The sequence below is a fragment of the Caloenas nicobarica genome, chromosome 19 (assembly GCF_036013445.1).
Source record: "Caloenas nicobarica isolate bCalNic1 chromosome 19, bCalNic1.hap1, whole genome shotgun sequence".
Classification (NCBI taxonomy): domain Eukaryota; kingdom Metazoa; phylum Chordata; class Aves; order Columbiformes; family Columbidae; genus Caloenas; species Caloenas nicobarica.
Window position 1 is genome coordinate 2,352,108 of NC_088263.1, and position 22,259 is coordinate 2,374,366.

The 22,259-nt window shown below is 48.9% G+C and overlaps 1 protein-coding gene across 6 annotated transcripts in view; it reads left to right on the top strand.

The window, feature by feature from the left end:
* The window catches only part of NSMF (NMDA receptor synaptonuclear signaling and neuronal migration factor), a 43,163-nt gene extending 21,214 nt beyond the window's left edge, over positions 1-21,949 (top strand). For 3 of the 6 annotated variants that reach the window (XM_065648422.1, XM_065648428.1, XM_065648427.1), the window contains 12 exons: positions 2,320-2,395; positions 5,186-5,254; positions 7,975-8,027; positions 10,077-10,166; positions 11,799-11,920; positions 12,679-12,762; positions 13,765-13,798; positions 14,317-14,387; positions 15,475-15,554; positions 16,822-16,924; positions 17,298-17,373; positions 19,139-21,949. In XM_065648422.1, the coding sequence (XP_065504494.1) occupies positions 2,320-2,395; positions 5,186-5,254; positions 7,975-8,027; positions 10,077-10,166; positions 11,799-11,920; positions 12,679-12,762; positions 13,765-13,798; positions 14,317-14,387; positions 15,475-15,554; positions 16,822-16,924; positions 17,298-17,373; positions 19,139-19,236 (956 nt within the window). In that variant the 3' untranslated portion in view covers positions 19,237-21,949. The remainder of the gene's footprint in view (positions 1-2,319; positions 2,396-5,185; positions 5,255-7,974; positions 8,028-10,076; positions 10,167-11,798; positions 11,921-12,678; positions 12,763-13,764; positions 13,799-14,316; positions 14,388-15,474; positions 15,555-16,821; positions 16,925-17,297; positions 17,374-19,138) is intronic. The other 3 variants (XM_065648424.1, XM_065648423.1, XM_065648426.1) reach the window with 3 other exon arrangements.
* The last annotated feature ends 310 nt before the right edge of the window (positions 21,950-22,259 follow it).

Below are 22,259 nucleotides of genomic sequence, written 5' to 3' on the forward strand. Positions count from 1 at the left end.
GGATGGAAACTTTCTCAGTTCGGTCTCCTTTGTGCTCTCTATCCGAGCGATGTTACTGAGAGAAAAACGGACAGTTGAATGGCACAAGCGTCCACAGGTTGCAAGAAGTATTTATTGGAATGTCCTTATGCATGGCTGCAAAAACAGGGCAGAGAAGAATGGAGGTGAGAGAGAGAGACCTCCCAGAGGCTCACTTTATGGTGGTGCTTTCTCTGTTTGGATTTACATGATGCATTATTGCTGCAAACCAACACTCATGGCAGTTAGGCCAGATTGGCATAAGTTAAATATGGGGGTTTATGCTGACTTAATGATGCCTAACACCGTTCCGGAGGAGCACAAGCTGTCCTACCCAGGTCTGTGGTTCCTTGGCAATTTCATCACAGTTGACGGTAACAAGAAAGGAGATGATGCTCTGCCTGGCTGAAAAGAAGCGCGGTGCCCGCTCCTGGAAGCACAACAGCCATATTCATAATCTGAATTTTCATGAGCTGGATGAGCTCTGGAGCAGAGCTGTGCTCCGTAATCCTCGGCTCTGTGCTCCTCTGCTGCTGTTCCACATCTGGCTGGTGAAGAGGCACCTCTGAAGGGTCACAAACCCCTTATTCTCCACTGAGTGCTGTGGGTAGGGGAGTGATGTTTTTCCTGTGTTGGAAGAGAGGCTTCAAACGATTGTCCAGGGAAAGCCTCTTAAGGATATTAGCTGTTGTTCAGAAGCTCTACTTTAAATCAAAGCTAGTGGCTTAAAAGCTGTGAAATATATTAAGAGATTGTCAGTCCTTTGAGATGTGTAGACCCTGAGAAGCCTGTACGGAATTGTTCGCTAAGAAGGGATTTGTACAACTTCTCCTCCTTGCACCACTTTTGTGGGCTTGAGACTTCAAACAGGTAATTCATTTATAGTCTGAGCTGGTTTGCATTTCTTCTCTATCTGTTTTTTGGAGGAGAGCAGACATAGGAAATTCATAGTCAGTATTTAGCATACTAGAATGCAGTTTTCATTTAACAAATGTATTTCCTTAGGGTACCCTTATACAAAGCTTGACATAAACTATGAACCGAGGAGTGTCTGTTATGGCTTTCTACAGGATTTCTTGGAAGCTTCACTTCAAAGGAAGCCTCCTTAGTTGCATTTAGCATTTTTTGCGTCTGTAAATGCAGCCACTTTTTGTACTTTCAGGGAACAGCAGGATGAGTCTATAGCAGCTTATGATCTGTACAAAACATTTGGTAAGATGTCTGGTCTGTAGTAATTATGTCTGCAGTGCAGGGTTTGATTGGGTTTTGGCCAATGAAAGTGAATTAAAAAATAGTCTTGACAATGCCAGAATATTAATAACTAAGATACTGTAGTTGCTAATGATCTTAAAACTTGAATGAGTGAAGCAAGACACTTGATCAGCAGCATGTGGTGAGGCATTAAGCAAGGAAGCCACAAATTGGGAGTGGAGCAAGGTGAAAAATCAGGTAGCCCCAAATCCCAGGGATCCAGTCCACCGAGATCTCGCGTGTCTTTTGGCGGTGGATTTTAATGACCCCCGATTCCCTGCCTGACCAACTTCAGCCTTGGTAGGAGCTGCTTCTTGATCAGATTCCTCCACCATCCCACACTTATTTTGGTGCCTACTTTTTGTCTTAGTGGTCATTACGTGAAGATGATGCGGTGTCCTGATGCAACGTAATTGAGAAATAATCTGCAGTGGGTTCGGGCAGGGCAGTTAACACACACAGGGGAGCAGATAAGCACAGAGGTATCTGCAGATTGTATAAATGATGTCCAAAACCAGAAAAACTGCTGAAGAGCCAGGTCATCAGGAGCAGGTGTGTGAGGGGTTTATTGAAACTTCAGTGGTAGAAAAAGAGAGTCCATCTCTGGGTTACAGTTGTGAAGAGGGGAAGGTGACTGCTTTTCCTCTTCCATGGGACGCTGTATCAGAAAGAACTGGACGAATGGGACGTTGCGAACTAATGGTACTAAGGAAAACACAGAGGCTGGAAAATGCTTTTAATGAAAAATGTTTCTTTACTCCATTTTTTTTTTTTCCGTGTTCAAATGTCTCTTCTGTAATTCCTGGATTATTCTAATCTTCCACACTTAGAACAGAGTTTTCGTTCTTCATTTAGTAGCCTGATAGAACAGGCTTAGCACAAATTTACCAAACAATCGGTGATGTTCATTATATGAGGAGGATGAGACTCTCCTGTTCAGTACAGGGCAGGATGCTGGAGAAAAGCACGAACAGAAAGAGCCTGGGAAGTGTTGCTGTCTGAAACACATCTCTGCAGCGGCATTCTCAGCTTTTGCTCTCTCTCTTCCAGATGATGTCCCCATACGAACCTGGTTCCCAAAAGAGAACCTCTTCAGTTTTCAAACCGCTACTACAACTATGCAAGCGTAAGTGAAACTACTGCCGTAGCTTTTACTGTGTCTCTGAAAGTTCACAACATGCTCAAAGGTGTACCCGAGAGCCTGGAGCAGTCGAGCTGTATGTTTGGCACTGCAGTCTGAGGGTGGGAGAGAGAGAACCTTGTCTCTTATTTAGTTATTTTTTGCACTTTATTCGTTCTCTTTCCTACTATTCCCACTTGTTTGGTTTTACCTTCTTTACCTCCTCGGGCTACCCAGCTCTTCTCTGCTTCCCGGAATTTCTCTGTGACTCTGTGTCCTGTCCCTGGCTGCTCCTGCAGAGTGAGGGTCCTGTGGGAGCACGGGCTGGGACCCTCCACCACATCCTTCTGCTGCAGCCGCTGCCCCGAGGGAACGTTATTCCAGGCTTGCCCTGCATCCGTCACTCCAGAGGAGTGCGTGTCTGTAGGATGAGATAGAGCCCTACAGCTTCTGCGCTGGTCTGCTCATTTGGAGAAGGCATCAGTAAAATCTCTGCAAAGTGGGAGCAGATCCGAGTTAGGACCAGCTTCTCCTTCCACGCTCTGAGCAGGTTTTGGTGCCCCTGGTTGCTGCATGTTGGGAGGAGGCAGTTCTTGAAGGACTGAAGAGAATAAGGGAAGCCTCATTTCCAGGTTGTTCCCAGCTGCCCAGAAAATGCCGCCTTCCTGGTTTCAAGTATTTCCTACCTGGTTGGAAAGCCAAGGCAAACAATGAGAGAAATGAGACACTGATCTTCCTCCTTGTCACCTTTGTCCTTCCTTCAACATCTGTGTCACCTTTGGCTCTACTGCTCTCCCCATTTCTCCCTGACTAATCTGATGTTCTTTTTGTAATCATAAAATCATTTTGGTTGGAAGAGACCATCAGGATCATCGAGTCCAACCATAACCTAACTCTAGTGCTAAACCGTGTCCTTGAGAACCTCATCTAAACACCTTTTAAACACTTCCAGGGATAAATCTGTCCAATCTATTTCTCTGCCATTTCTTCTTTTCCTCATACCTTCCTCTTCCCAAATCCTGAAAAGAGGCTGATTGTTGATGTTGGGATGACCCAAACTCAATCAGACCTGGAAGGACCGATGCAGGAAGGGCTGGATCCCGCAATGGGGAGGGGGCAACTGCTGAAATGTTGGAAGGGATCTGCATCCCCCAGCAAAATGGCTTATCTTCATGGCCTTGCCTGGTGCCAGGCTGTGGAACCTGCTGCACGGTGGCGGGGTCCTAGTCCCACCCCAACAGTGGGAGTGAGGAGTCTCCATGGGCTTCTCCTCTCTGTTGTCCTAGCGCTGCGTCTCGCCCCTGACCTCTGTGTCCCTCTGCCGCCTCTTCAGGGACAGCAAACCTGGTGGCTCCCCAGCTGGGTCACACTCCTGGGGCTGTGGGCAGCCTGAGGCAATGTGGCGCATTCTTTGCTCTTCAGAAATGTTGGCTGGTAACAGTGACTGGTATTTTGCAGTTTTGATCTGACACACCAAACCATGCACAAAATCAGCACATTTCCTTTGCCTTCGGGCACATCCTTTGCTGTCTCAAGTCATCTTTGCTGGGCACAAGGTTTGTTGCAGGGTGGTTGCCCATGGCAGGGCTTGCAAGGCTTGGAGCTGTTGGAGGCCAAGGTGAGGCTGGTTTGGGGAACGGTGTCCTTAGAAACCCTTGAGGAGCACAGCTCCCTTGGTTAACATAGCTCCTCGGTTAACATTTCTGGAGATTCTCTGCTGCCTCTAAAAATGGCACAGAAACATCTCCAGAAGTTTGGGGCATTTCCCTAAGCTGGTTGGATTGGTTCCTCCGGGTGCCCCTGTCCTCCTGTCCTCTGCTCTCGTGTTTTCAGTCCACCACACTTGCTTCCTTTGTAGACCAGACAGCCTGAGCTGACTTCACAGGTCTTTGTCACTGTGGGAAAAGGTGTCTCTGCCCCAAAAGCCCATGATGCTGAGCTCCCGTCGTAGCCTGATGGGCCATGTTCAGCTGTCAGTTCTACGTCTGAATGTCCTCTGGGTCTACATGGAGCTTAATTTGCGTCCAAACCACATGCCAACGCTGCCCCAGGGAGGATTTGGCTCAGTCAAGCAGGAGTCTGACCACTGAGAAATGTTTAATTTGAAAAGCAATTTCCTTCCACCTAACAAGAGCTATTCCCTCTGGAGTGAGAATTCCCTCAGAACGCTGGCCTGGGCTGAGCACTAATGAATTCCTCTTCTCTTTCTTTTTCCCTGCGTCTCCTGGAATCTCTAGCATCTCGTAAGTATAATCTTCATTTTTTTCATTTCCTTGTGTGTCGGTGTCCTGGATAAACTCTCCTCTCCTGTCCATCATATTCGCTCGTGCCTTCCCTGTGCTAGGGCTGTTTGTTAGGTGGCTACACCTGGTAGGCCGACATGGATCACACCACAGCCATCCTCATCTTTGCGATGGAGAGGACAGTAGCTAGCATGCTTTTGTCCCTCTTGATCCCAGCGTACGGAGGTTCTGTGTCTGCAGTTTCCTCGGTCCGTTCCTCTGTAGCAGGGGTGACGGCTGCTCGCCCCCGTTCTTTGGGCCGTGCTCTGGCCGCTCTTGCGTTTGCTTTAGGAGCAGCTGCTTGTCCGGCCACCTGCCGTAGGGAGTGAGGACCTGTGGTTTGGTGAGTCTTTTGCCCGGCCCCTGACTCGCATGCGGTCCTGCGAGGGCTGGTTGTGTTCCTCGCTCAGCCCGATGTCTCTCTGTTGTCTGGTGAGAGCTTTCCTGTCTGTGTGTCATGTCCTCTCCAGTCCAAAGCTGTGTAGTTGCTTAATGGCTTACAATGGTTTCCCAGGGCGTTCAGGGGCTACGCAGAGAGGAAGAGACGGAAACGAGAGAATGATTCTGCAGCTGTTATACAGAGGTAGGGCCTGTGTTCTCCCGTAGCCGTAACCTTGCCTGGTGTTGCATGGGCCCTTCGGGTGTCATTACTGACGCTTGGCGACGTTGACCGTGGTTGTCCCCGTCTGTGTTGCTGTTCGTAGGGACACGAGCAGTGGCTGTGTTGGAAATGTGGAGGTGAGCGATGCTGCAGTGCTCGAGATAGCTGATCTCCATCTTTTTAAAGGAACACTGTCAAGTTTCTTTTGAGCTTCCAAATATAATATAGAGGATCTGTGTTTCAGGCAGAAAAATATATAATATACATAAAAAATTAAAGACGCAATTTCCCCAGGCATCTCCCGAATATCTGGAATTTAAGGTTAGCTGAGTCCTCTTATATGCTGTCGCTGTGTCTACAAATGCACCTCAGAAGTCTGAGACCTAGACAAAATTGACATCTCTAGTGACCAGAAGCCTATTTTTAAAATCTTTTTTTAAAGAACGGAAAGAAGAGGGGATGGGGACCGATTCCTTGTCCAGGTATTACAGAAGGGCCCTGGTTTCCCTCTGCCGGCTTCATAAGGCACACCACTTAGCCACTTATCTTGGTAATAATCAGGCTGTTCTGTTTTTTTTAAATGAGCCAAGGCTCATGTATTTTGGCAGCCTGCTGAGAAGGATAACACGGTGTTTGTGTCATTGGTTAAAAACTGCCGTGATCACTTCAGTGCTATCCAAAACAAAATGGGAGAAAACCATCAAGTTTTCTTAACTGGGAAATTGCCAGGAAGATTTTTTTTTTTCTTTAGCAGCTTAAGAGTGGTGATTTTTTTCATCAATACTGAAGAGAAATAAGAATCAAAACTAAAGCTGCTGTAAATAAATAGACAGTGTATCTTTAAAAAGAGATTTCTCAGAATTTGTTAGATAGAGGCGAGTTTCTATTAGAAAATGGCTTGTTCGCAGGGCTTGCGGATACAGGGGCAGGAGTTGTGTGCATCGGTGACGTTGAGCAGTCAGGACAGAGGACAGAAAATGTCATGCTTGACGTGTCCCCTCAGCTCCTGTGGATGCTGAAGGTCTGGGCAGGGCCGGAGCAGGAGACCCATCTGCATTTCTCCTGTGGTGAGGAGCAGACAGGCCAGCAGGACGGCGGGTTCGGCGGGGCCGTGCTGCAGACCTTGGCCCGCTCTGAGGATTGCCTGGCTCTTCGTGTTCAGCAACACGTGTCGGTGAAGCAAATTACTTTAGTCTTTTGTCTAACGGGGCAGTTGTCTGATCCACAGCAGTGAATCTTCACGTACCCAAGCAGAGCTAAAATAAAGCTTTGGAAAATAACATGAATAGCCCAAGTGCAGATGGAAATTTGTCATGGAATAATGTTGCTCCCAGCTTCAGTACCCAGCTGCTGGTTTTCTTTCCGAGTTGCTGAATTTGGATCCTGATGACGGCATGGGGGCCCAAGCAGGTGGTGTGGGTTAAGTGCTCTCCCTCTGAGGGCTGCGTCTGGGTTGGTCTCTCTGCATCGGAGTAGATGTATCTGACCTGCTCTGAACAACTTGACTCAGCGCTGGAAGTTTTTTCTAGTCTGGTTAGCTTGCTAAAGCATCTGCATGGTTGTAACGTGTCCTTCCTCCTCCCACTAACTTGTGTGTGAGCCACACGACCTGTCACTTCACCTCTTTCCCTGGCTATAGTCTCTGTTGCTTGGTGTGTGTTGGTGGGGCAGGAGGGGACCCGGGAAGGTCCCTCCGCTCCGTGCAGGCTGCTGGTGCCGGGGCTCATCCCTGGGGCCCTGCAGGGCGAAGTCGCCTTCAGTAGAGTTCAGGGAGGAATGACGCTTTCCTTGCTAGTCACCTGCTGCTTCTTCCCTGTATCTCCTTTGTCCTGTGTGGTTTCTGTCCCGTTTGGTTCCTGTCTTGGTGAGTGACAAGAAACAAAGGGAAGCAGGTCACTTGCGCTTGGAAAGGCTGGACAAAGAGTCCCTTTGCCGTGGTCTCTAAGGAGTGGCCAGGACAGCCTGTTTTACACAGACCTGACTATCAGGTGTCGCTGCTCCCCAAGGTTTACCCACGGGTGGGCTTTCCCCTGAGCTGTGCCCTCTGCAGCCCCACTGAACTCTGAATCCTGGGCAGGGAAGCACGTGGTTCATCAGGCAGCGTTAGCCCTCGGGGACCGTCACCTTCCTGAGCAGGGCTATCCCAGAAGGAAGAAGCTGCTTCAGCCTTTCCCAGCTCTTTGCCCGAGAGCAGTAGGGGCTGTGTGGTTGCTGACAGCACAGGTGAGATTTTAGCAGCTGCTGTGAATGTTTGGGAATGGTGTGTGCATGCTGCCGAGCCGCGCAGAGCCCGGGCACCTCGCGTTCCTGCTGAACATGTGTAGAAGAAAGGAGAGAGGGGAGCAGTTACTGCCCTTTACCAGGAGCAGAGGGAGCGTTGCCAGGACGGGTAGTGACAGTGTCTTCAGCAAAGTCACAGCACAGGTGTCTTAGTCATAGGAAAGCGGAGGCAGGCCATGCTATTTAGGACCTCACCCCCATGTCCCACCAGCCCAGGGAGTTCAGGAGAACCAGCCACAACCGTCCCCAGCACCCAATAGGTGCAGGCTGGGAACCCAGTCTCCAGCTTTTGAATGCCCAGAAGGAAATACGCTGTCTTCCCAAGGTTATTTTTTTTTTCCTCCCAGCTTTGTCAGTCCTGCTGGACCCAGGTGTTGCTTTGTATTACTTTTCTCAGAGGTTGTGTTTGGCCTTTCTTGCAGGAATTTTCGGAAGCACCTCCGCATGGTGGGGAGCCGAAGGGTTAAAGCACAAAGTAAGTGAGCAGCTGTAAGACGTGGCTGTGAGGAGCTGGGGTTTGTGGTGGTGGGACGTGGGGAGCCCTGTGTTGCGTGCAGATGTGGGTAGAAAGGACCCAGTATTGGGCTGGAGAAAGGATTTGACCTGCTGATGCCATTTTACCCTACAAAAAAGAAGGCCACGTTTTTGCAAGTCTCCAGGACGTGTGATGTCTGCAAGCAGCCTGTAAGCTATTCCTGAGGACCCTGGGAAGGCCACGGAGGTCTCTGTGGCCTCAGTGCAAGGAGCAGAAGGAGAGCTGCAGTGTCCTTGTCCCACGTGCCTGTGGTTTTCGGTGATCACCAGTGTAGACGCTTGTGAGGAGAACCAGAGCTGAGAGTCGCACAGAACTGGGAGCGCTGCCCGGCCTCCTGCTGAACCTGCGGACCGGCCGTGGCTCCTTGGGGACAGTTGCTGCTTCACATGCCACACAGACTGGTGGCTTTTTCTTTTCTCCTCGCCTGTCCCACCACCATCTCTGCAGCAGGACCTGGGGGAAAATTATCCGGTGGGAGCTGAGTGGATGGTGGAAGGGAGAAAGAAGAGGAACACAGAAGAGATTGGAGAAAGTGGGAGATAAGGGAATGTTGTGCCTCACTGGGGAAGAAATCGCCTCTCAGGCCTGGGAAATGGCAGTTCCCTTTCCCTAAGGAAGGCAACACTCCTCCGTAACTCGGTTGGAGCAGCCCCCTTATCTCTGTGAAACGGGCTGGGAATGGCGTAACCGGCTCTCGAGAGCTGAGGATTCCTCCAGGAGAGGAAACAGCTTGTTCTTCCCACCCCGCGGCCAGGCATCATGTACAGACTGCCCACAGCAAAGCCTTCCTGGGTTGAATTCACATTCTTTCCTTTCTCGTACGCTGTGGGAGGTGAACAGCGAACAGCATTGCATTAACGTGTCCATATTGACATCTGAGTTAGCGCTGCATGATGCGAACTGGGCTCACATCCCCCTAGAGCTGTCTGGAAGTTCAGGCATGCCTCTCTGCCTTGGTAACTCTCGGGTCATGTTTTCAAAGCTTTCTTCGTGTGCACGGTAGCTAAATGCCTGGTTTGAAGTGAAAGCTGAGGATGGAGATCACCTGAAGAACCCCCTGTATGGTTTGTTGCGCTGGACACCTGCACTTGGACGCTCTGCAGCAGAGGGCAGGTTGCTTCTCAGCTCTTGTAAATGCGGATCTGCAGCGAATTCCTGTGCCGCTGACGTGAGATGCTGTTACTAGATATACTGCAGCAAATTGCTCTGTCTGCCACCAGAAATAGGTATTAGTGGCTGTTAATCGAGGCGTAATGGCTCTCACGTGGGCTTGCCAAGTCAGACGCCGTGGTTGGCGGTTCCCGGGAATTTGCCTGTGGTGCAGCCAGCTGGGCCAAGCTACCTGGATTGTGCTTGGGAAATGCCGGTACAAACAATATAACGCACACTGGAAAAACAAGAAAAAAAAAAAGAAGAAAAAAGCTGTGGATGAGTGCTCACAAGAGTGCAGGCAAGCAAAAACTGAAGGATGTCGTCTTTCACAACAAAATTTGGAAAGCCTGAGCTTTCCAGAGGCCCCTCTCTGTTTGTCCAGCTCTCACTGGGATGTCACTAGAGCATGAAGGGAGAAGTGACTGGAGCACTGCTGCCTTCTCCTGGTCACGCATGTGTCATTAGTTGTTGAGTACATCTTCCTGTGAGGCCTTAGAGTCAGAGCATTTACACTGGGACACTGGAATACCCTTGATTAAATTGCGTTTTGAGCAGTGTGCATTTAAGGAGAGACCATCCAGTGTCCTCCTTTTTCTGTGTTGTGTTACATACCTCATAATGGTCCAGCTCAGAAAGCGGGCACTTTGTCTTCTGCTGTGTAGAAGATAGACCCTTGTTTGCTGTGTGGAAAGGACTCGCGTTTGGCAAGTGGAAGAGCAAGCACAGGGGAGTCCGCGATGTGTGGCTTTGCTGGCAATCTACTGGATGTTTTGTTTTGCTGGCAGCAACAGAGGTGGCTTTGGAGTCTGTTAATGTCGTGCTTTGGTTTTATCCTAGCATTTGCTGAACGGCGTGAGAGGAGCTTCAGCAGGTCCTGGAGTGACCCGACTCCCATCAAAGCTGATTCCTTCCATGACTCTCGAGAAAGTGAGTTCTGAGTCCTTTGAGCTTCCTCCTGTGGCCAAATCCTCCAGCTGAGGTCTTGACTGGAGTCCCACTGGAGTAACTCCTCTGTGCCCTTCTGTCCTATCTGTCTTCCTTTTAGTTTCATGAGATCTGAGCAAATAACACTCCAGGTATATGCACCTCTTCATCTGTGTGTACCTCTATTTATTTGTGCGGCACAACACATCTAACCTCATGTTATTGTGCGGTTTCCAGTGGTACAGCTCTCTCACAGCCCTCTGTTCCCATCATCCCTGATTCGCGTGGGACCAAACAAACGACCTGGAAGCACATCAGTCCAAGGCAACGTTCACCATAGTGGGGCCGACCTGCCTGGCTTCCCATGCAAGAGCCCCTTCCGAGCTCTTTCCTAGGCTAGAATAGCTCAAGAGCACAGCTGCAGCGCTCCATCAGATGGAGTTTTGGTTTCCTGGCCGCGCTGGCTGCACAGATGATAGCTTGGGGCAACCTGATCTTCGTTTGGGCTGCCAGGAATTCCTCTGGGAATCCCCAGTAATGCTGTGATGTTCTGCTTGTGGGGACTGAGATGCTGTTGTGTTAATTTACAGGAGGAAATGCCAGCATCTTCTCACCATCTTTTTATAAAGGGAACGGCTGTTTTACCCAGAAATCCTGTAGGCAAGGGCCTTGGTGGATATGAGCTTGCCCATGTTGAAACGGGTTGTATGGTAAATGAATTTCAGTAGTGAAATGAACCAACCTGTCAGGTAAGGAGGAGATCCGGCCCACCTAACTGTAGAAGACACCGTACCAGGTTGCACAGGGAGGTGTGTGAAAGGCCAGGTTCAAAACATGACCCGATTGTTCCTTTGCAGTCCGATTCCTCCCTCTCCCTCAGCTAATTCAGAGGCGAATGGAAAAGACGTGGTTCAGACAGGCTCCGGGCACCCAGTGACACTCGGACATCCCAAAAGGCACAAATAGAGGCATCTGGGTTCTCTTTCCTCAGTCCCTGGCTTCAGGGAAGCATCTCTATTTTTAACCTTTAACGGTCAATTATATTCCTTCCAGATGTTTTTTTCCCCAGGAGGCATTGAAGGCTGACAGGTAAGGTCAATTCAATGGAGAGCAAATCCAAGTACACTGTTGCAATACTGCTGTGTTTGCTGCGGCTGTCCTCACGCTCTGGGACTTCTCTGCCAGGATCCGTTTGACCTACAAGGCAGAGTTTCTTTATAACCACTCAGAAGACATAGTCAGAGTAGTAACTATGACAAGGAGACCAGCTTTGAAGTCTTTGGACTTGCTCATCAGCATGTTAAAGTGTAGAGTCTGTCTGCGTTCTGTCTCCTTCTCCACTTCTGAAATGACAGGGTGACTGCTGTGAGTTCTCATTTGAAAGCTAAACTTGGTGACTGTGAGAGTGGTGAAATGTTATGTGATACGTGGTATCGGGCTCCGTGTGTGCACTCTTCATTCGTTAAGTGTTCGTTTAGAGATGCCAGCCCCAAAGTGTGGTGTCTGTCGCTCCGTGGAGGAAAGGAGGGCACAAGTCTCATGGCTTGTGGCACATCTTGTGAGGTAGCTGCCAGGCAGGATTGAGTCGGGAAGACAAGTTGTTCCACCCTTGTAATGCACACTGTGTTCTGGCAGGCCATGACCTTCAGGATTCCTGCGGCACTTTGGATGGTGACTTCGACTTGAACTGGGAAGCAGAAAAGGAACTTGAAGCCATGGCATGTGACGGAGATGACTTTATTCCACCAAAAATAATGGTGAGGGTTTCTGACTCAGCTGTTTCTCCTCGTTGCTGCTGAGTTTAGGTTCTCCATGGCAAGAGGCAAGTTTTTGTACAGGCAGCTCTTCAGGTATATGAGGGTCACTCAGGGATCAGCCACGACCTGTCGTGGTTTTCAGCATCTGTTATCACTGGGGATAATGTGTTAAAAGAAAACTAGAAGTGGAAGGACCTGTAGTCCAGCTCCCACTCAGAGCATGACCATCACCAACACTGAACTGAGTTAGTCTGAGCCTTGACAACCCTGACAATGGAGACCTGAGTCCCCAGTCCCACCAGTTCCTCCTGTTGCTACTTGCCTGCTTTGCTTTGGAGCTATATGTCATCCTTAGAGATACTTTCTGCACTTTTATAATTCCTTGATGCTAGGCTCCCCTCGTGCTCCCCCTGCACTGCTCTGTGGGTTTGGCAGACAGGACCAGGTTCTGACACATCCCTTCCTTGGCCACATGCACAAGTACTCAGCCAAAATTGGGTCTTGAGCTTCCAGCTTGTTGTCAGGCAGTGCTGGGTTTGAGTGGGTCCTGCTGAGACTTCCGAAGAGCCAAGGACGTGGAGACAGACAGGGAGGACCTGCCACAGGGATGTAGAGAGGCTGGATTAGCTGCTAGTTTGGGTAACACCCGAAAGCAACTGAACAGGGCACTGTTACCATGGCCTTTGTGCTTCTGTTCGGACTCTACTGGCTTCTCCTCATCCTCTTGTGCTTCTTTTTTTTTTTTTTTCTCTTTCCAGCTCATTTCTTCCAAGGTGCCCAAAGCTGAATATGTCCCAACAATTATCCGCAGGGACGATCCCTCTATCATCCCCATTCTCTACGTGAGTAAATCACTTCTGCTGTGTCTGGATGTGTGGGAGCAGGCTTCATACAGAGAATTTTATTTTTTTGTCTCTAGTTTTCTCCCTGGTTCCTGTTATGGTGATTCTGAAATGCTGATGTGATTTGGAAGAGCTGTCAGGAAGGGGCTGGGGGTGTGCTGAACCCAGATTTGGGGTCTTACGGAGCTCAGATCTGGGTGGAAGAGTAAGGTGGAGTGAAAATTGCACATGTGGGCTGCCAGATGGTGCGTGCACAGCCGAGCAGGTGAAGCAGGGAAGGGCTGTGTGTTGCCAGGCTTAGGGCTCCTCCTTGTGCTCATCCTTAGGCAGGAGAAGCAGGACCTCAGAGCTCCATGGACAGCGATGCATCCCTGTCATTAATTTAACTTTGATTTTTCACTAGGAGACCTGCCTGAGCAGGTGTCTGAAACACCAGCAAGGAGTCACAAGTCTTTTGTTCCTAATCACTTTATATTCACTTGATTTGCAAGGGAAGGGTGGGACTGACAGCCCAGAAAACAGTCTCTGTGTGCTCCAGTGGTGCTGCTGGGGAGTTTGGCTTTGCTGCCTCTCTCTTTGGGAGCTGTATGGTTGTGCTGCAGATCCTGCCATGCAGAGGCAGATGTGTCATGAGTGTCGCTGTTTGTAACCAGCTTGGACGCCTGTGAAGCCAGAGGCTGGCTACAAAACATGGGCCAAGAGGCGAATGTGCATTGCTGACTACATCTGATGGGCTTTGGCCTTGTCTGCAGGATTCATCTTCCAGCCTTTGGATGGACTTGGTCTTCATGGACCATTCAGTCTTCAGCTTCTTTGCTGAGACAAGTTTTAGGGTGGAAATTACTGCGATGTGATAGAAGCCATCAGCTGGTATAATTGCCCTCTTAGATCATGAGTTTGCCTAGAAATGGGATTGTGTGCGATGATAGAGACGCTAATAACGTCACAGGAGCTGGTGTAGTGACAGTGAACCTTGAAATGTCCTTCTGTCTTGCTTTCCAGGACCATGAACATGCCACCTTTGATGACATCCTAGGTACGTAAGTGTTGTTTCCTTTTCTTAGGTCCTGCCCATAGCAAATGTAAGTGATCAATATGTTAAAGTCACCCTCCTGCCCTGTGCCTCAGCCACCCCTCATAAAGGTGTTTTTATCACCCCTGTGGCACCTGACAGTCAGTCAGCTGCTGTTGGATGTGCTGCAATAATAAAACTTTACTCCTCTGGCCCATTTTCTGGGCCAAGCTCCCAGTTTATGAAAGGGAAGTTGAGGCACAGGGCAGCAAAGGTACCTGTTCGTTGTCCACTTGCAGGGTCAGGACATCTGGGGCTGGTACCACACACTGGTCACCACAGAGCAGGGTCTGCAGCTGCGCTGTCCCTTCTCTGCCCTGTGACACACATGAAAGCAAAGGGTTTGCTCAGCATCAGTGGGAATGTAGGTGCTGAGCACCTCTCCTAGCTCAGCCTCCTGCCTTCAGGACTAACGTGAGAAGAAATAAGATTAATCTTTAACTTCCTCCGTGGTTCATCTTCTCCAACATGTTTTTTTGCAGAGGAAATAGAGAAGAAGCTTAACATTTATCGGAAAGGCTGCAAAATCTGGAAGATGCTGATATTTTGCCAGGTACATGAAAATCCTTAAGTGCTTGGGTGATTTGTTACAAATTGGTCTTTTTCTACAGGGAAAATTACACAGAGGAACCAATACTCCCAAGTCAGCTTCTGTTAAAGTAACTGCATGTGTACGGCTTTCGCTTCTCGTTTCCCCTGCACCGAGCAGTCTCAAGTTGCTGTGACAGCAGGAAATAAAATCTGATTTGGTGTCGCCAGCTCCAGGACTGAGCTGCTTTCAAGGAAACCCAGACAAAGCAGCATTAGCACAGACCTCAAAAGGAGGATTTGAGGGAAAGGAACAGGCATTTGTTATAGTTTTAAAACAGCTTCAGTACAACAGTGGCGGTGGTGGGTGCTGTGGATCCAGCTGGGCGTACGCAGGAGAGGGGTCGGGGTGCGGTTGCCCAGCTGTGGTGGGGACGGATTTGGTCCCTGCTGGATCTGGGACTGGCCGGGTTTCCCTTCCCAAGTTTCTCGTTCCTCAGCGTGGTCAGCGTGAGACTTCCCCAGCAGCTGTGTGAGGAACACGAAATGAGAAGTCAGGAAGGTAACCTGACTTAACTCCCTGCCATATGGCCAGTGCTGCAAAATTGCAGGGTTTGCAGTGCGCTGACCTGGAGATGGCAACTCTTAATTTTCCTGATGATGTTCTCGAGCTTTTTATGCCTGTTACTGCCTGAGTCCAGTTCTTCTACAGTGATGTCTTGCCTGCTTATCCCCGCTTTGCTCAGCTTCTCGTCCACCTGCAGCAGCAAGTCTCCTAACACCCCCAATTGACAGGGACTTTCTTGGCTTCCCTATTACTCTCCAGCCACCCACAATGAAACTTTTTGTCTGTTGTTGTGCCTTTCTAGAGCGAGGTGGGCATATAGTGTTAAAAAATGGATAATGCAACCCCCAACACGCTCCCCATATGTGAATATTTCCTGAGCAAGTGTCTGCTATGGGGTTTGTAGGGATCACGCCAGCCTGGTGCGTCTGCTCTGCTCCCTTGTGGCACTTCTGGGTATGGCTGTGCAGGACAAGAACCACAGCCAGGGTTTTTTTCTTCAGAGTCTGTGCAAAGGGGTTTCAATCTGTCTGTCTCTCTCTTGCAGGGAGGTCCCGGTCACTTATATTTGTTAAAGAACAAAGTCGCCACTTTCGCCAAAGTGGAGAAGGAGGAAGATATGATCCTGTGAGTGGCTGCGTTATGTTCTGGACTTGCACGGCATTTTTCTGCTCTGTTTGCTCAATGTTTGTAGCACATGGCCTGTCAGGAGAGGTGACAGGAGCTGGGGTGACTTGGTCAGGGGAAGAGCAGGATGGGGGGAGGACCCAGGAGCAGCTTTCAGCTCCTTCAGAGCGAGTTGTGAAGGTGACAGAGCTGAGATCATGCCCAGGGTGATGCAGCCCTGGGACATGTCACAGAGGATTCATGCTTTTATCTGCTGTTTGGTGTGTCTCTGGAATGGAAACTATCAAAAGAAGGAAAAAAAAAAGGTACTTCCTCTCCTAACAAAGGCTTTGCTGACCAGAAACCAGAACATGCACCTCGTGCCTCTGTTTCTCAGAAGTGGCTGAGAAAGCATTTCTAATTCTAAGCAGGTGACTAGTGGCAGAAATCCAAACCGTCCCCCACAGCTGTCTCTGGTAGTTGCCCTCCTAATTGCAGGGGGAAATGGAATTTGTCTCTGCAAAGCCTGCTCAAAGTCCAGCGCGTCACTGAGGAGGATTTTCACTAACATGCCAGCCTGTCAGATGGGGCTGCTGAGGGAATTTTACTTCTCCTTGCAGAGAGTTAAGCTTTGCCTGTGTTGCTGCCTTGGCGAACAGTGCTTTGTTGTGGGGGCGAGGATGTACACCAACTTGTTCCTACACAACTTCTTGTTGGCATGAGATCTGAGTATTAAAATCAACATCTGTTCAGCGCTCTCATGCTCTGGTGTAAACACTGTCAATAAAATTCTTCAGCACGTGTGTGCATACACACATCTGAACACATTCCAGGCGTAGCTGGTCCCAAGTTGGTAATTCTGGGACCTTCAGAGAGCTGTGAATGCTCATAGTTAGAAAGGGCAACTGTTGATAGAAATGGGAGAGGAAATTGGAGGGAACTGCCATAAGAAGAGCATGCTTGGTAAAACCGTCAGTCTAAAAGCACTCTGGGTTGACTTTGCTCCATTCTCTTCACCTTGGAGCTTCCTTGGCTCCATGGGCTGCTCTTCCTTCCCTGCCACGGGACTTGGGCCTGCTCCTCCAGCCCTTGCTCTGTCCCTGCTCCTCCTTGTGTAAGAACCAAAGGCTCTTCCCGAGCAGCTTGCTCCTCAGGCTACAAGCCTCACGTCCCTCCTGAGCCGTGTGTGCACACACCCCCTTGTGATTCCTCATGCATATGAGGAGATAGACTTTTTTTTTTTTTCTAAATTTTTAATTGTGTATTTGTTTTTTCATGTTTCTACCAGCTTCTGGAAGAGGTTGAGCCGGCTGATGAGTAAAGCCAATCCTGAACCAAATATCATTCACATCATGGGCTGCTATGTTCTTGGAAACCCCAATGGGGAGAAGGTAAGAGCTGCCTGGGTCGCCTCTTTGGCAATGTCCCCTGGGCGGCACCAAGCCCAGGGAGGCAACAGCCACGCTGTGAAATCCAAACCTTCCTCTGCTGTGTGGGAACCGGCTGCCGTCCTGTCCCACCGCCCTGTGGGTTGTGCCTTCCCCAGAGGGCAGAGGGGGAATGTGAAGTGACATGCAGGCGAAGCACTGAAACCTTTGAGGAGAGCTGTCATTCAGAGCACTTTATTTTTTTACTGACAAGCTAGGTGTTTGAAAGGACTCGAGTGGAAGGTTTTGCAGAGGTAGGGAACAAGGATGGGCAGTTCTGGGTGCCCTGGAGTTCATTTGTTTTCAGCTGCTAACTCTCAATATGTTTTCCTTTCAGCTATTTCAGAATCTGAAAAACTTAATGAATCCTTATAGGGTTGCCTTTGAGTCTCCACTTGAACTATCAGCTCAAGGTAATTAATTTTCTGTACAAATACGCACGCTTTCCTAATCAGCCTGCCTCCTTCAGTGGGCATCTTCCTCAAAAACCAATTTGGAGCTCCCTTAAGCCCTGCCATGATCTTCATTTTGCTTGTAATCACCTTGTGTAGTTCAGTTGCTGGACCTGGTTTTCCCTCGCAATGCCTCCACATTCGCATTTCGTCTGTCCTGCTTGTGCCTGAAGCTGCAGAGCCCTCTCCCAGGCTGCTGGCAGTGGTAAAGCAGCCTAAATAGTGGGTGGCTTTGCAGGCTGAGTTTAAGAGATTTACCACATTATTAGGGCATGTGAAGTGCATGGGAGACGTGCACTTGGGAGCAGAACATTTTCTGTAACCGAGTGTGCAGGGGTCTCTTCTCCAGGACTCAAACCACTGGTACTGAGTAAGTTGTGTCACCAACAAGTGACTGGGATGGAGCCTGTTTTAGCCATTCTACATCTTCGGCTGCTTTGGTTTTGTTTTGGTTTGGGTTTTTTTGCCTGTGGCTCAGGATATTTCGAGTGGCTGTAGGATTTTTCCTGTTCTCTGGTCAATGTGAGTAGTTATGGATACAGTTTCGTAAGCGACATATTCTGAATTTGCCATTGTTGTTTTATCTTTGCTGCGATCCTTGGTACTTTGTTCTCCTGAAAGATAAAAACATGCAGCATTAGGCTATAAGCACTGCAGATATTTCTCACAGCTGGCATCGGCACTGATGGGTTATTCTGAACCCCCACCTACTCCCATAGCAGTGGATGGGAGTTGAGCACATTCGAGCTGCGCAGGATTCTCTGCACATCCTCCTGAGGTTTGGACCCAGCTTTATACAGCGCTTGCATAGATCTTATAGCAAATGTGCTCATACGTGTGTGCTGAGAAGCGACTTGCAGGGAAGTTCCTGGGTTTATATGCAGCTTGGCAGGCAAGGCAGCGGGTTCTGCACACAGGCATTTAAGCAGTTGATCTTGCAGGAGGCTGGGCTGAGGAATACGCCTGGATTTATCCCCTTGATCAATCTGGGACGCGCTAATAGTGTAACCTCTCTAATCCTTCGCAAAGTCATCTGAAACTAATCTTAAGCGGGCCTCAGAAGCGAAAATCCCGTCCTTGAGCCCTGTCTGGGAGTCCGGGGTGGTTTGCCCTTGTGTTTTCAAGCGCAGTCGCAGGCTCCTGTGTGTGGCCTTCGGTCTGTGACCGCCCTGCGACAGCCCCGCGTCCCATCAGAGGTGCCAGCGCCGCAGAGCTGGCGTTAGCGTGTCCTGCCGAGCTTGCTGCTGTGAGGAGAGACGGCTCCACGGGACACAGGCAGCCTGTTAACGTTCATTTTTATTCTGAATTTTCAATATTGATTATGTTGAATGTCTCTCATGAAGTCGTTCCGATGGGTTAACTCTTCATTTGTCATTTTCTGGAGTCCCTGTGCCTGTCTCGCACAGGCTCTGGGGTCTGTTGGCTGATTCTCTGCAGCCAGCGCAGGGAGGTCGAAGTCTGGAGACAGACTTTGTGCTCAGTGCCCACCCCCACGGACTAACCCTGCCAGGGGATTACAAGGAGCCTTTAATGGTTTGAGGAGATCTAGAAAGATGTTTCCTGCTCACGGGCACGTTCGCGTGCTCTGGGTACGTGCAGAACGCCGCAGTTCTCCCGGTGAAGCACACGGAGGGTTCTCCTGTGCCCCATGCCCACGTTTTGCTGCTGCGGCCTCGCGTCTCCCTCGTGCTGCGGGGTGTAACCCTCTGCTTCGTTTTTCTCCTAGGTAAGCAAATGATCGAGACTTACTTTGACTTCCGCCTTTACCGCCTCTGGAAGACCCGCCAGCACTCTAAACTATTGGATTACGATGACATTTTATGAGCTGGAGAAGACTTTTGCGAGAGGAAGTTGATCACCGGTGTCCAAGAAGTCATGCTTATCGCAGAGAGACTTTTTTATTGGCACGGGGAGCCCTTCAGAGCCCTAAAGGAGGCAGCGGCGCTCAAGGGAGGGGAGAAGGAGCCCTCAGAATGTGTGGGGAGGAAAGTCTCCTGGGTCAAGAGAGACTGGAGGGAAAGGGTTTGGCACCGCGCTGGGCTCGGGCCGGAGCCGCGGGGGCGCAGGAGGAGCCGCGCGAGACGAGGACAGGACGGAGTTCCTTGCAGAACTGAGCTGTTTTGGGTCAGAATGGGCCAGATTTGATTCCGGGTCCTTTTAAAGACTTTCAAAGCTCAGGTTTTCTTACAAAAAAAAAAAAAAAAATTAAAATAAAATCAGTTACCCATGCACTATGACGAAGAAGTGACCAGAGCACAGAGGGGTTTGTACTGATGGGATCTTCTGTGCTGGGGATCTTGGAGAGCAAGGACTGCTACACCTACTCCTGCAAGCTTAGCTCAAGATGATCCAGTTTCAGTGTGGATATGTACTGGAATATAGAATTGAAATCTAACTTTTTTTTTTTTTTTGTTTAATAGAAAATAAGTGCAATTTTTATAGCGAGAGGGCTAAAATCCCTCCCAGTATTAAATTAGTTAAAAATAACACACCAGTAACCAATAGATGAGGTGTTTTTTGGTCTGCTTGAAAATATATTCAAAATGGTAATATATCTTCTGTAGACATATTTAATCACCAGCAAACGTGGTTTTAATGTAACTTAGCAGACCCTGCATGTCTGCTGCATTGATTAATCCAGTTTGGTTCATTACTTTCAGAGTAGCTGTGTGCACTAATTGTATGTGCTCTCACGAATGTGTATTTCTCCTCCAATTAGACACAACTTGGTTACTTTCTATTTTGCTGCTCGCAAAACTACGGGACTTTAGTTTTGCTGAAATACTTTAGGTTAGAAATACGGCGCCTGGCCAAGAAACCTCCGCCGGGTTCGCTACGGTATAAAAATGAATTAGCAATTAATAGCCATGGTAATTACTCGTTCATGCCAGTGTTTCGCTGTGTGTTGGGTTGAGTTCTGTGCCCAGCCCGCTGTGCGGCGACACGACCGGCGGAACCTCCGAGGGGACCGTTCCTGCGGCGTTGGGAAGAAAAGCTCCCGGAGGACACGGCACGGGGTTGTAGAACGAGTTTGACTCTTCCCCACGTTCACTTGACTGCCAGTTGTTTGTGTATAAACCACCTCTTTACCGATGCTAAAAAGACCCGTTTATTGGTCTGAGCTGCTCACGTCCCTTCCTGCATAGGACAGAGTAAACCCAGAGCTTTGTCAGAGCGGTTTGACAACCCACATTTGTACTTGATATTTGAGGATTTTTTGGGGAATATAGTTACTTTTTTGTTTCTTTAGGTTGCTTTTTGTTTTGGGAAGGGTTCATTTAATCTTCTACTCTCCTGTTCAGAGGATAAATACTACTTAGAGTCTGCGCAGGTCACTCTGGCCATTCTGGTCGGTGATGCAAGTTATTTCTTTTATAAGTAAAACATACTGGAGACTAACCAGGAAGGGTGACCTTGGTTTCCTGATTTCCTGGTATCTAAAATTAGTTGATTGTGAAGGAAAATATATGTACAAATCTTTTAAATACTTACAAAAAGAACTCATTGTTCTGATCTGTAGAGTGCTCCTTCCCCCGTGACATATCCGTGGTTGTAATTTTGGGGAGCAGACTGGCTAGAACTGCTGAACCCTGTACATTTATAGCAGTTTTTATAGCAAAACTTGTGAAGAAACAATGTATATAGAGTAAGTGAGGAGAGGAATAGGTGGAGGGAGATGGTTTAAAGGTATTGAAAGCAACATACTGAAGCAAACAGGCGTGGGCTGTGGTCGGGAGCTGTTCGGAAGCCGCTGGCCCGACCTCAGGGGTTTGGTGGCCACGTCTCGTCCCTGGTCGGACTCTGACCCTCTTGACTCGGTCACACATTCCAGACTTGTGGCAAAGAGGGTAATGGGCACCGGTCTGCAGCTTTCAGAAGAAAATGCCAGATATAAAAAACAAAATTTATGCTAATTCTCTATTTAGCTGTGCTGGTGAGAGGTGGGGGCTGCAGACGCGGTGAGAGCACGAAGTGACGTGGAGAAGGAAATGTAGTGGCAGGATCGAAATGCTGACACAAACTCCCCCTTTTTGACCCTTTTACCTCCCGTGGTTGTGCTCCACGGGAGACAGACAAACTGTTCTTCCCCTCTCTTTTCTAAAGTAAAATCCCGTTTCAGTGAACTTGGTAGCATGAATGTAGCATTGTGGATCTATTGAAAATCCCGTTGAGCTCCGAAAGGGACCGTTTGCGTCTCCACTCCAGTGGTTTCTCTGTAGAACTATTGTATATCTATTCTCATTGACCGCGTGTAGAACTAGAGGTGCCAAGTAGAAAGGTAGATTGTACAGTTGCGTAACTTCTATAGGAAGATGTGTATTTGAATGAACTTTACGGGCTGTTTAACTGGTGCAGTTGACTATAGTATAATGAGAAACGATGAATGCATTTCCCTCTTTTCCAAAGATCTATATTCCTCATAGTTTGTGATGTTTATGACATGAGCGTATTGTTTCCTTTGTAGCGTTCGTTTGACTAAAGAGATGAAATACTCTCAAAGCTGTGACTGGAAAGACAATGGTGTTTTGATGTTTGTTGTGCAAATAGCGTCACTGAAGTTAACCATTTCTGAGAGAGGAAAACAAATTCCTTCCCCTTTTTAATGGGTTGAATTTTTCAAGTGGCTGCTGGGAATGGATCAGCAAAGGATAGGATGCAAAAAAAAAAATGATAATAAATTGTAATTGTTTAAACTTTAGAGTTAAAAATAGAGCCTGTAACGTCCTCTCTTGGGCCGCCTGCTCTGCTGGAGGACCCGCAGCCTCGTCGCACCGTTACGCTCGGCCGCAGCGCGGGGAGCGGCAGCTCTGGGTTTGCTTTTAGCAAGGGCAGGAGAAACGGGGACA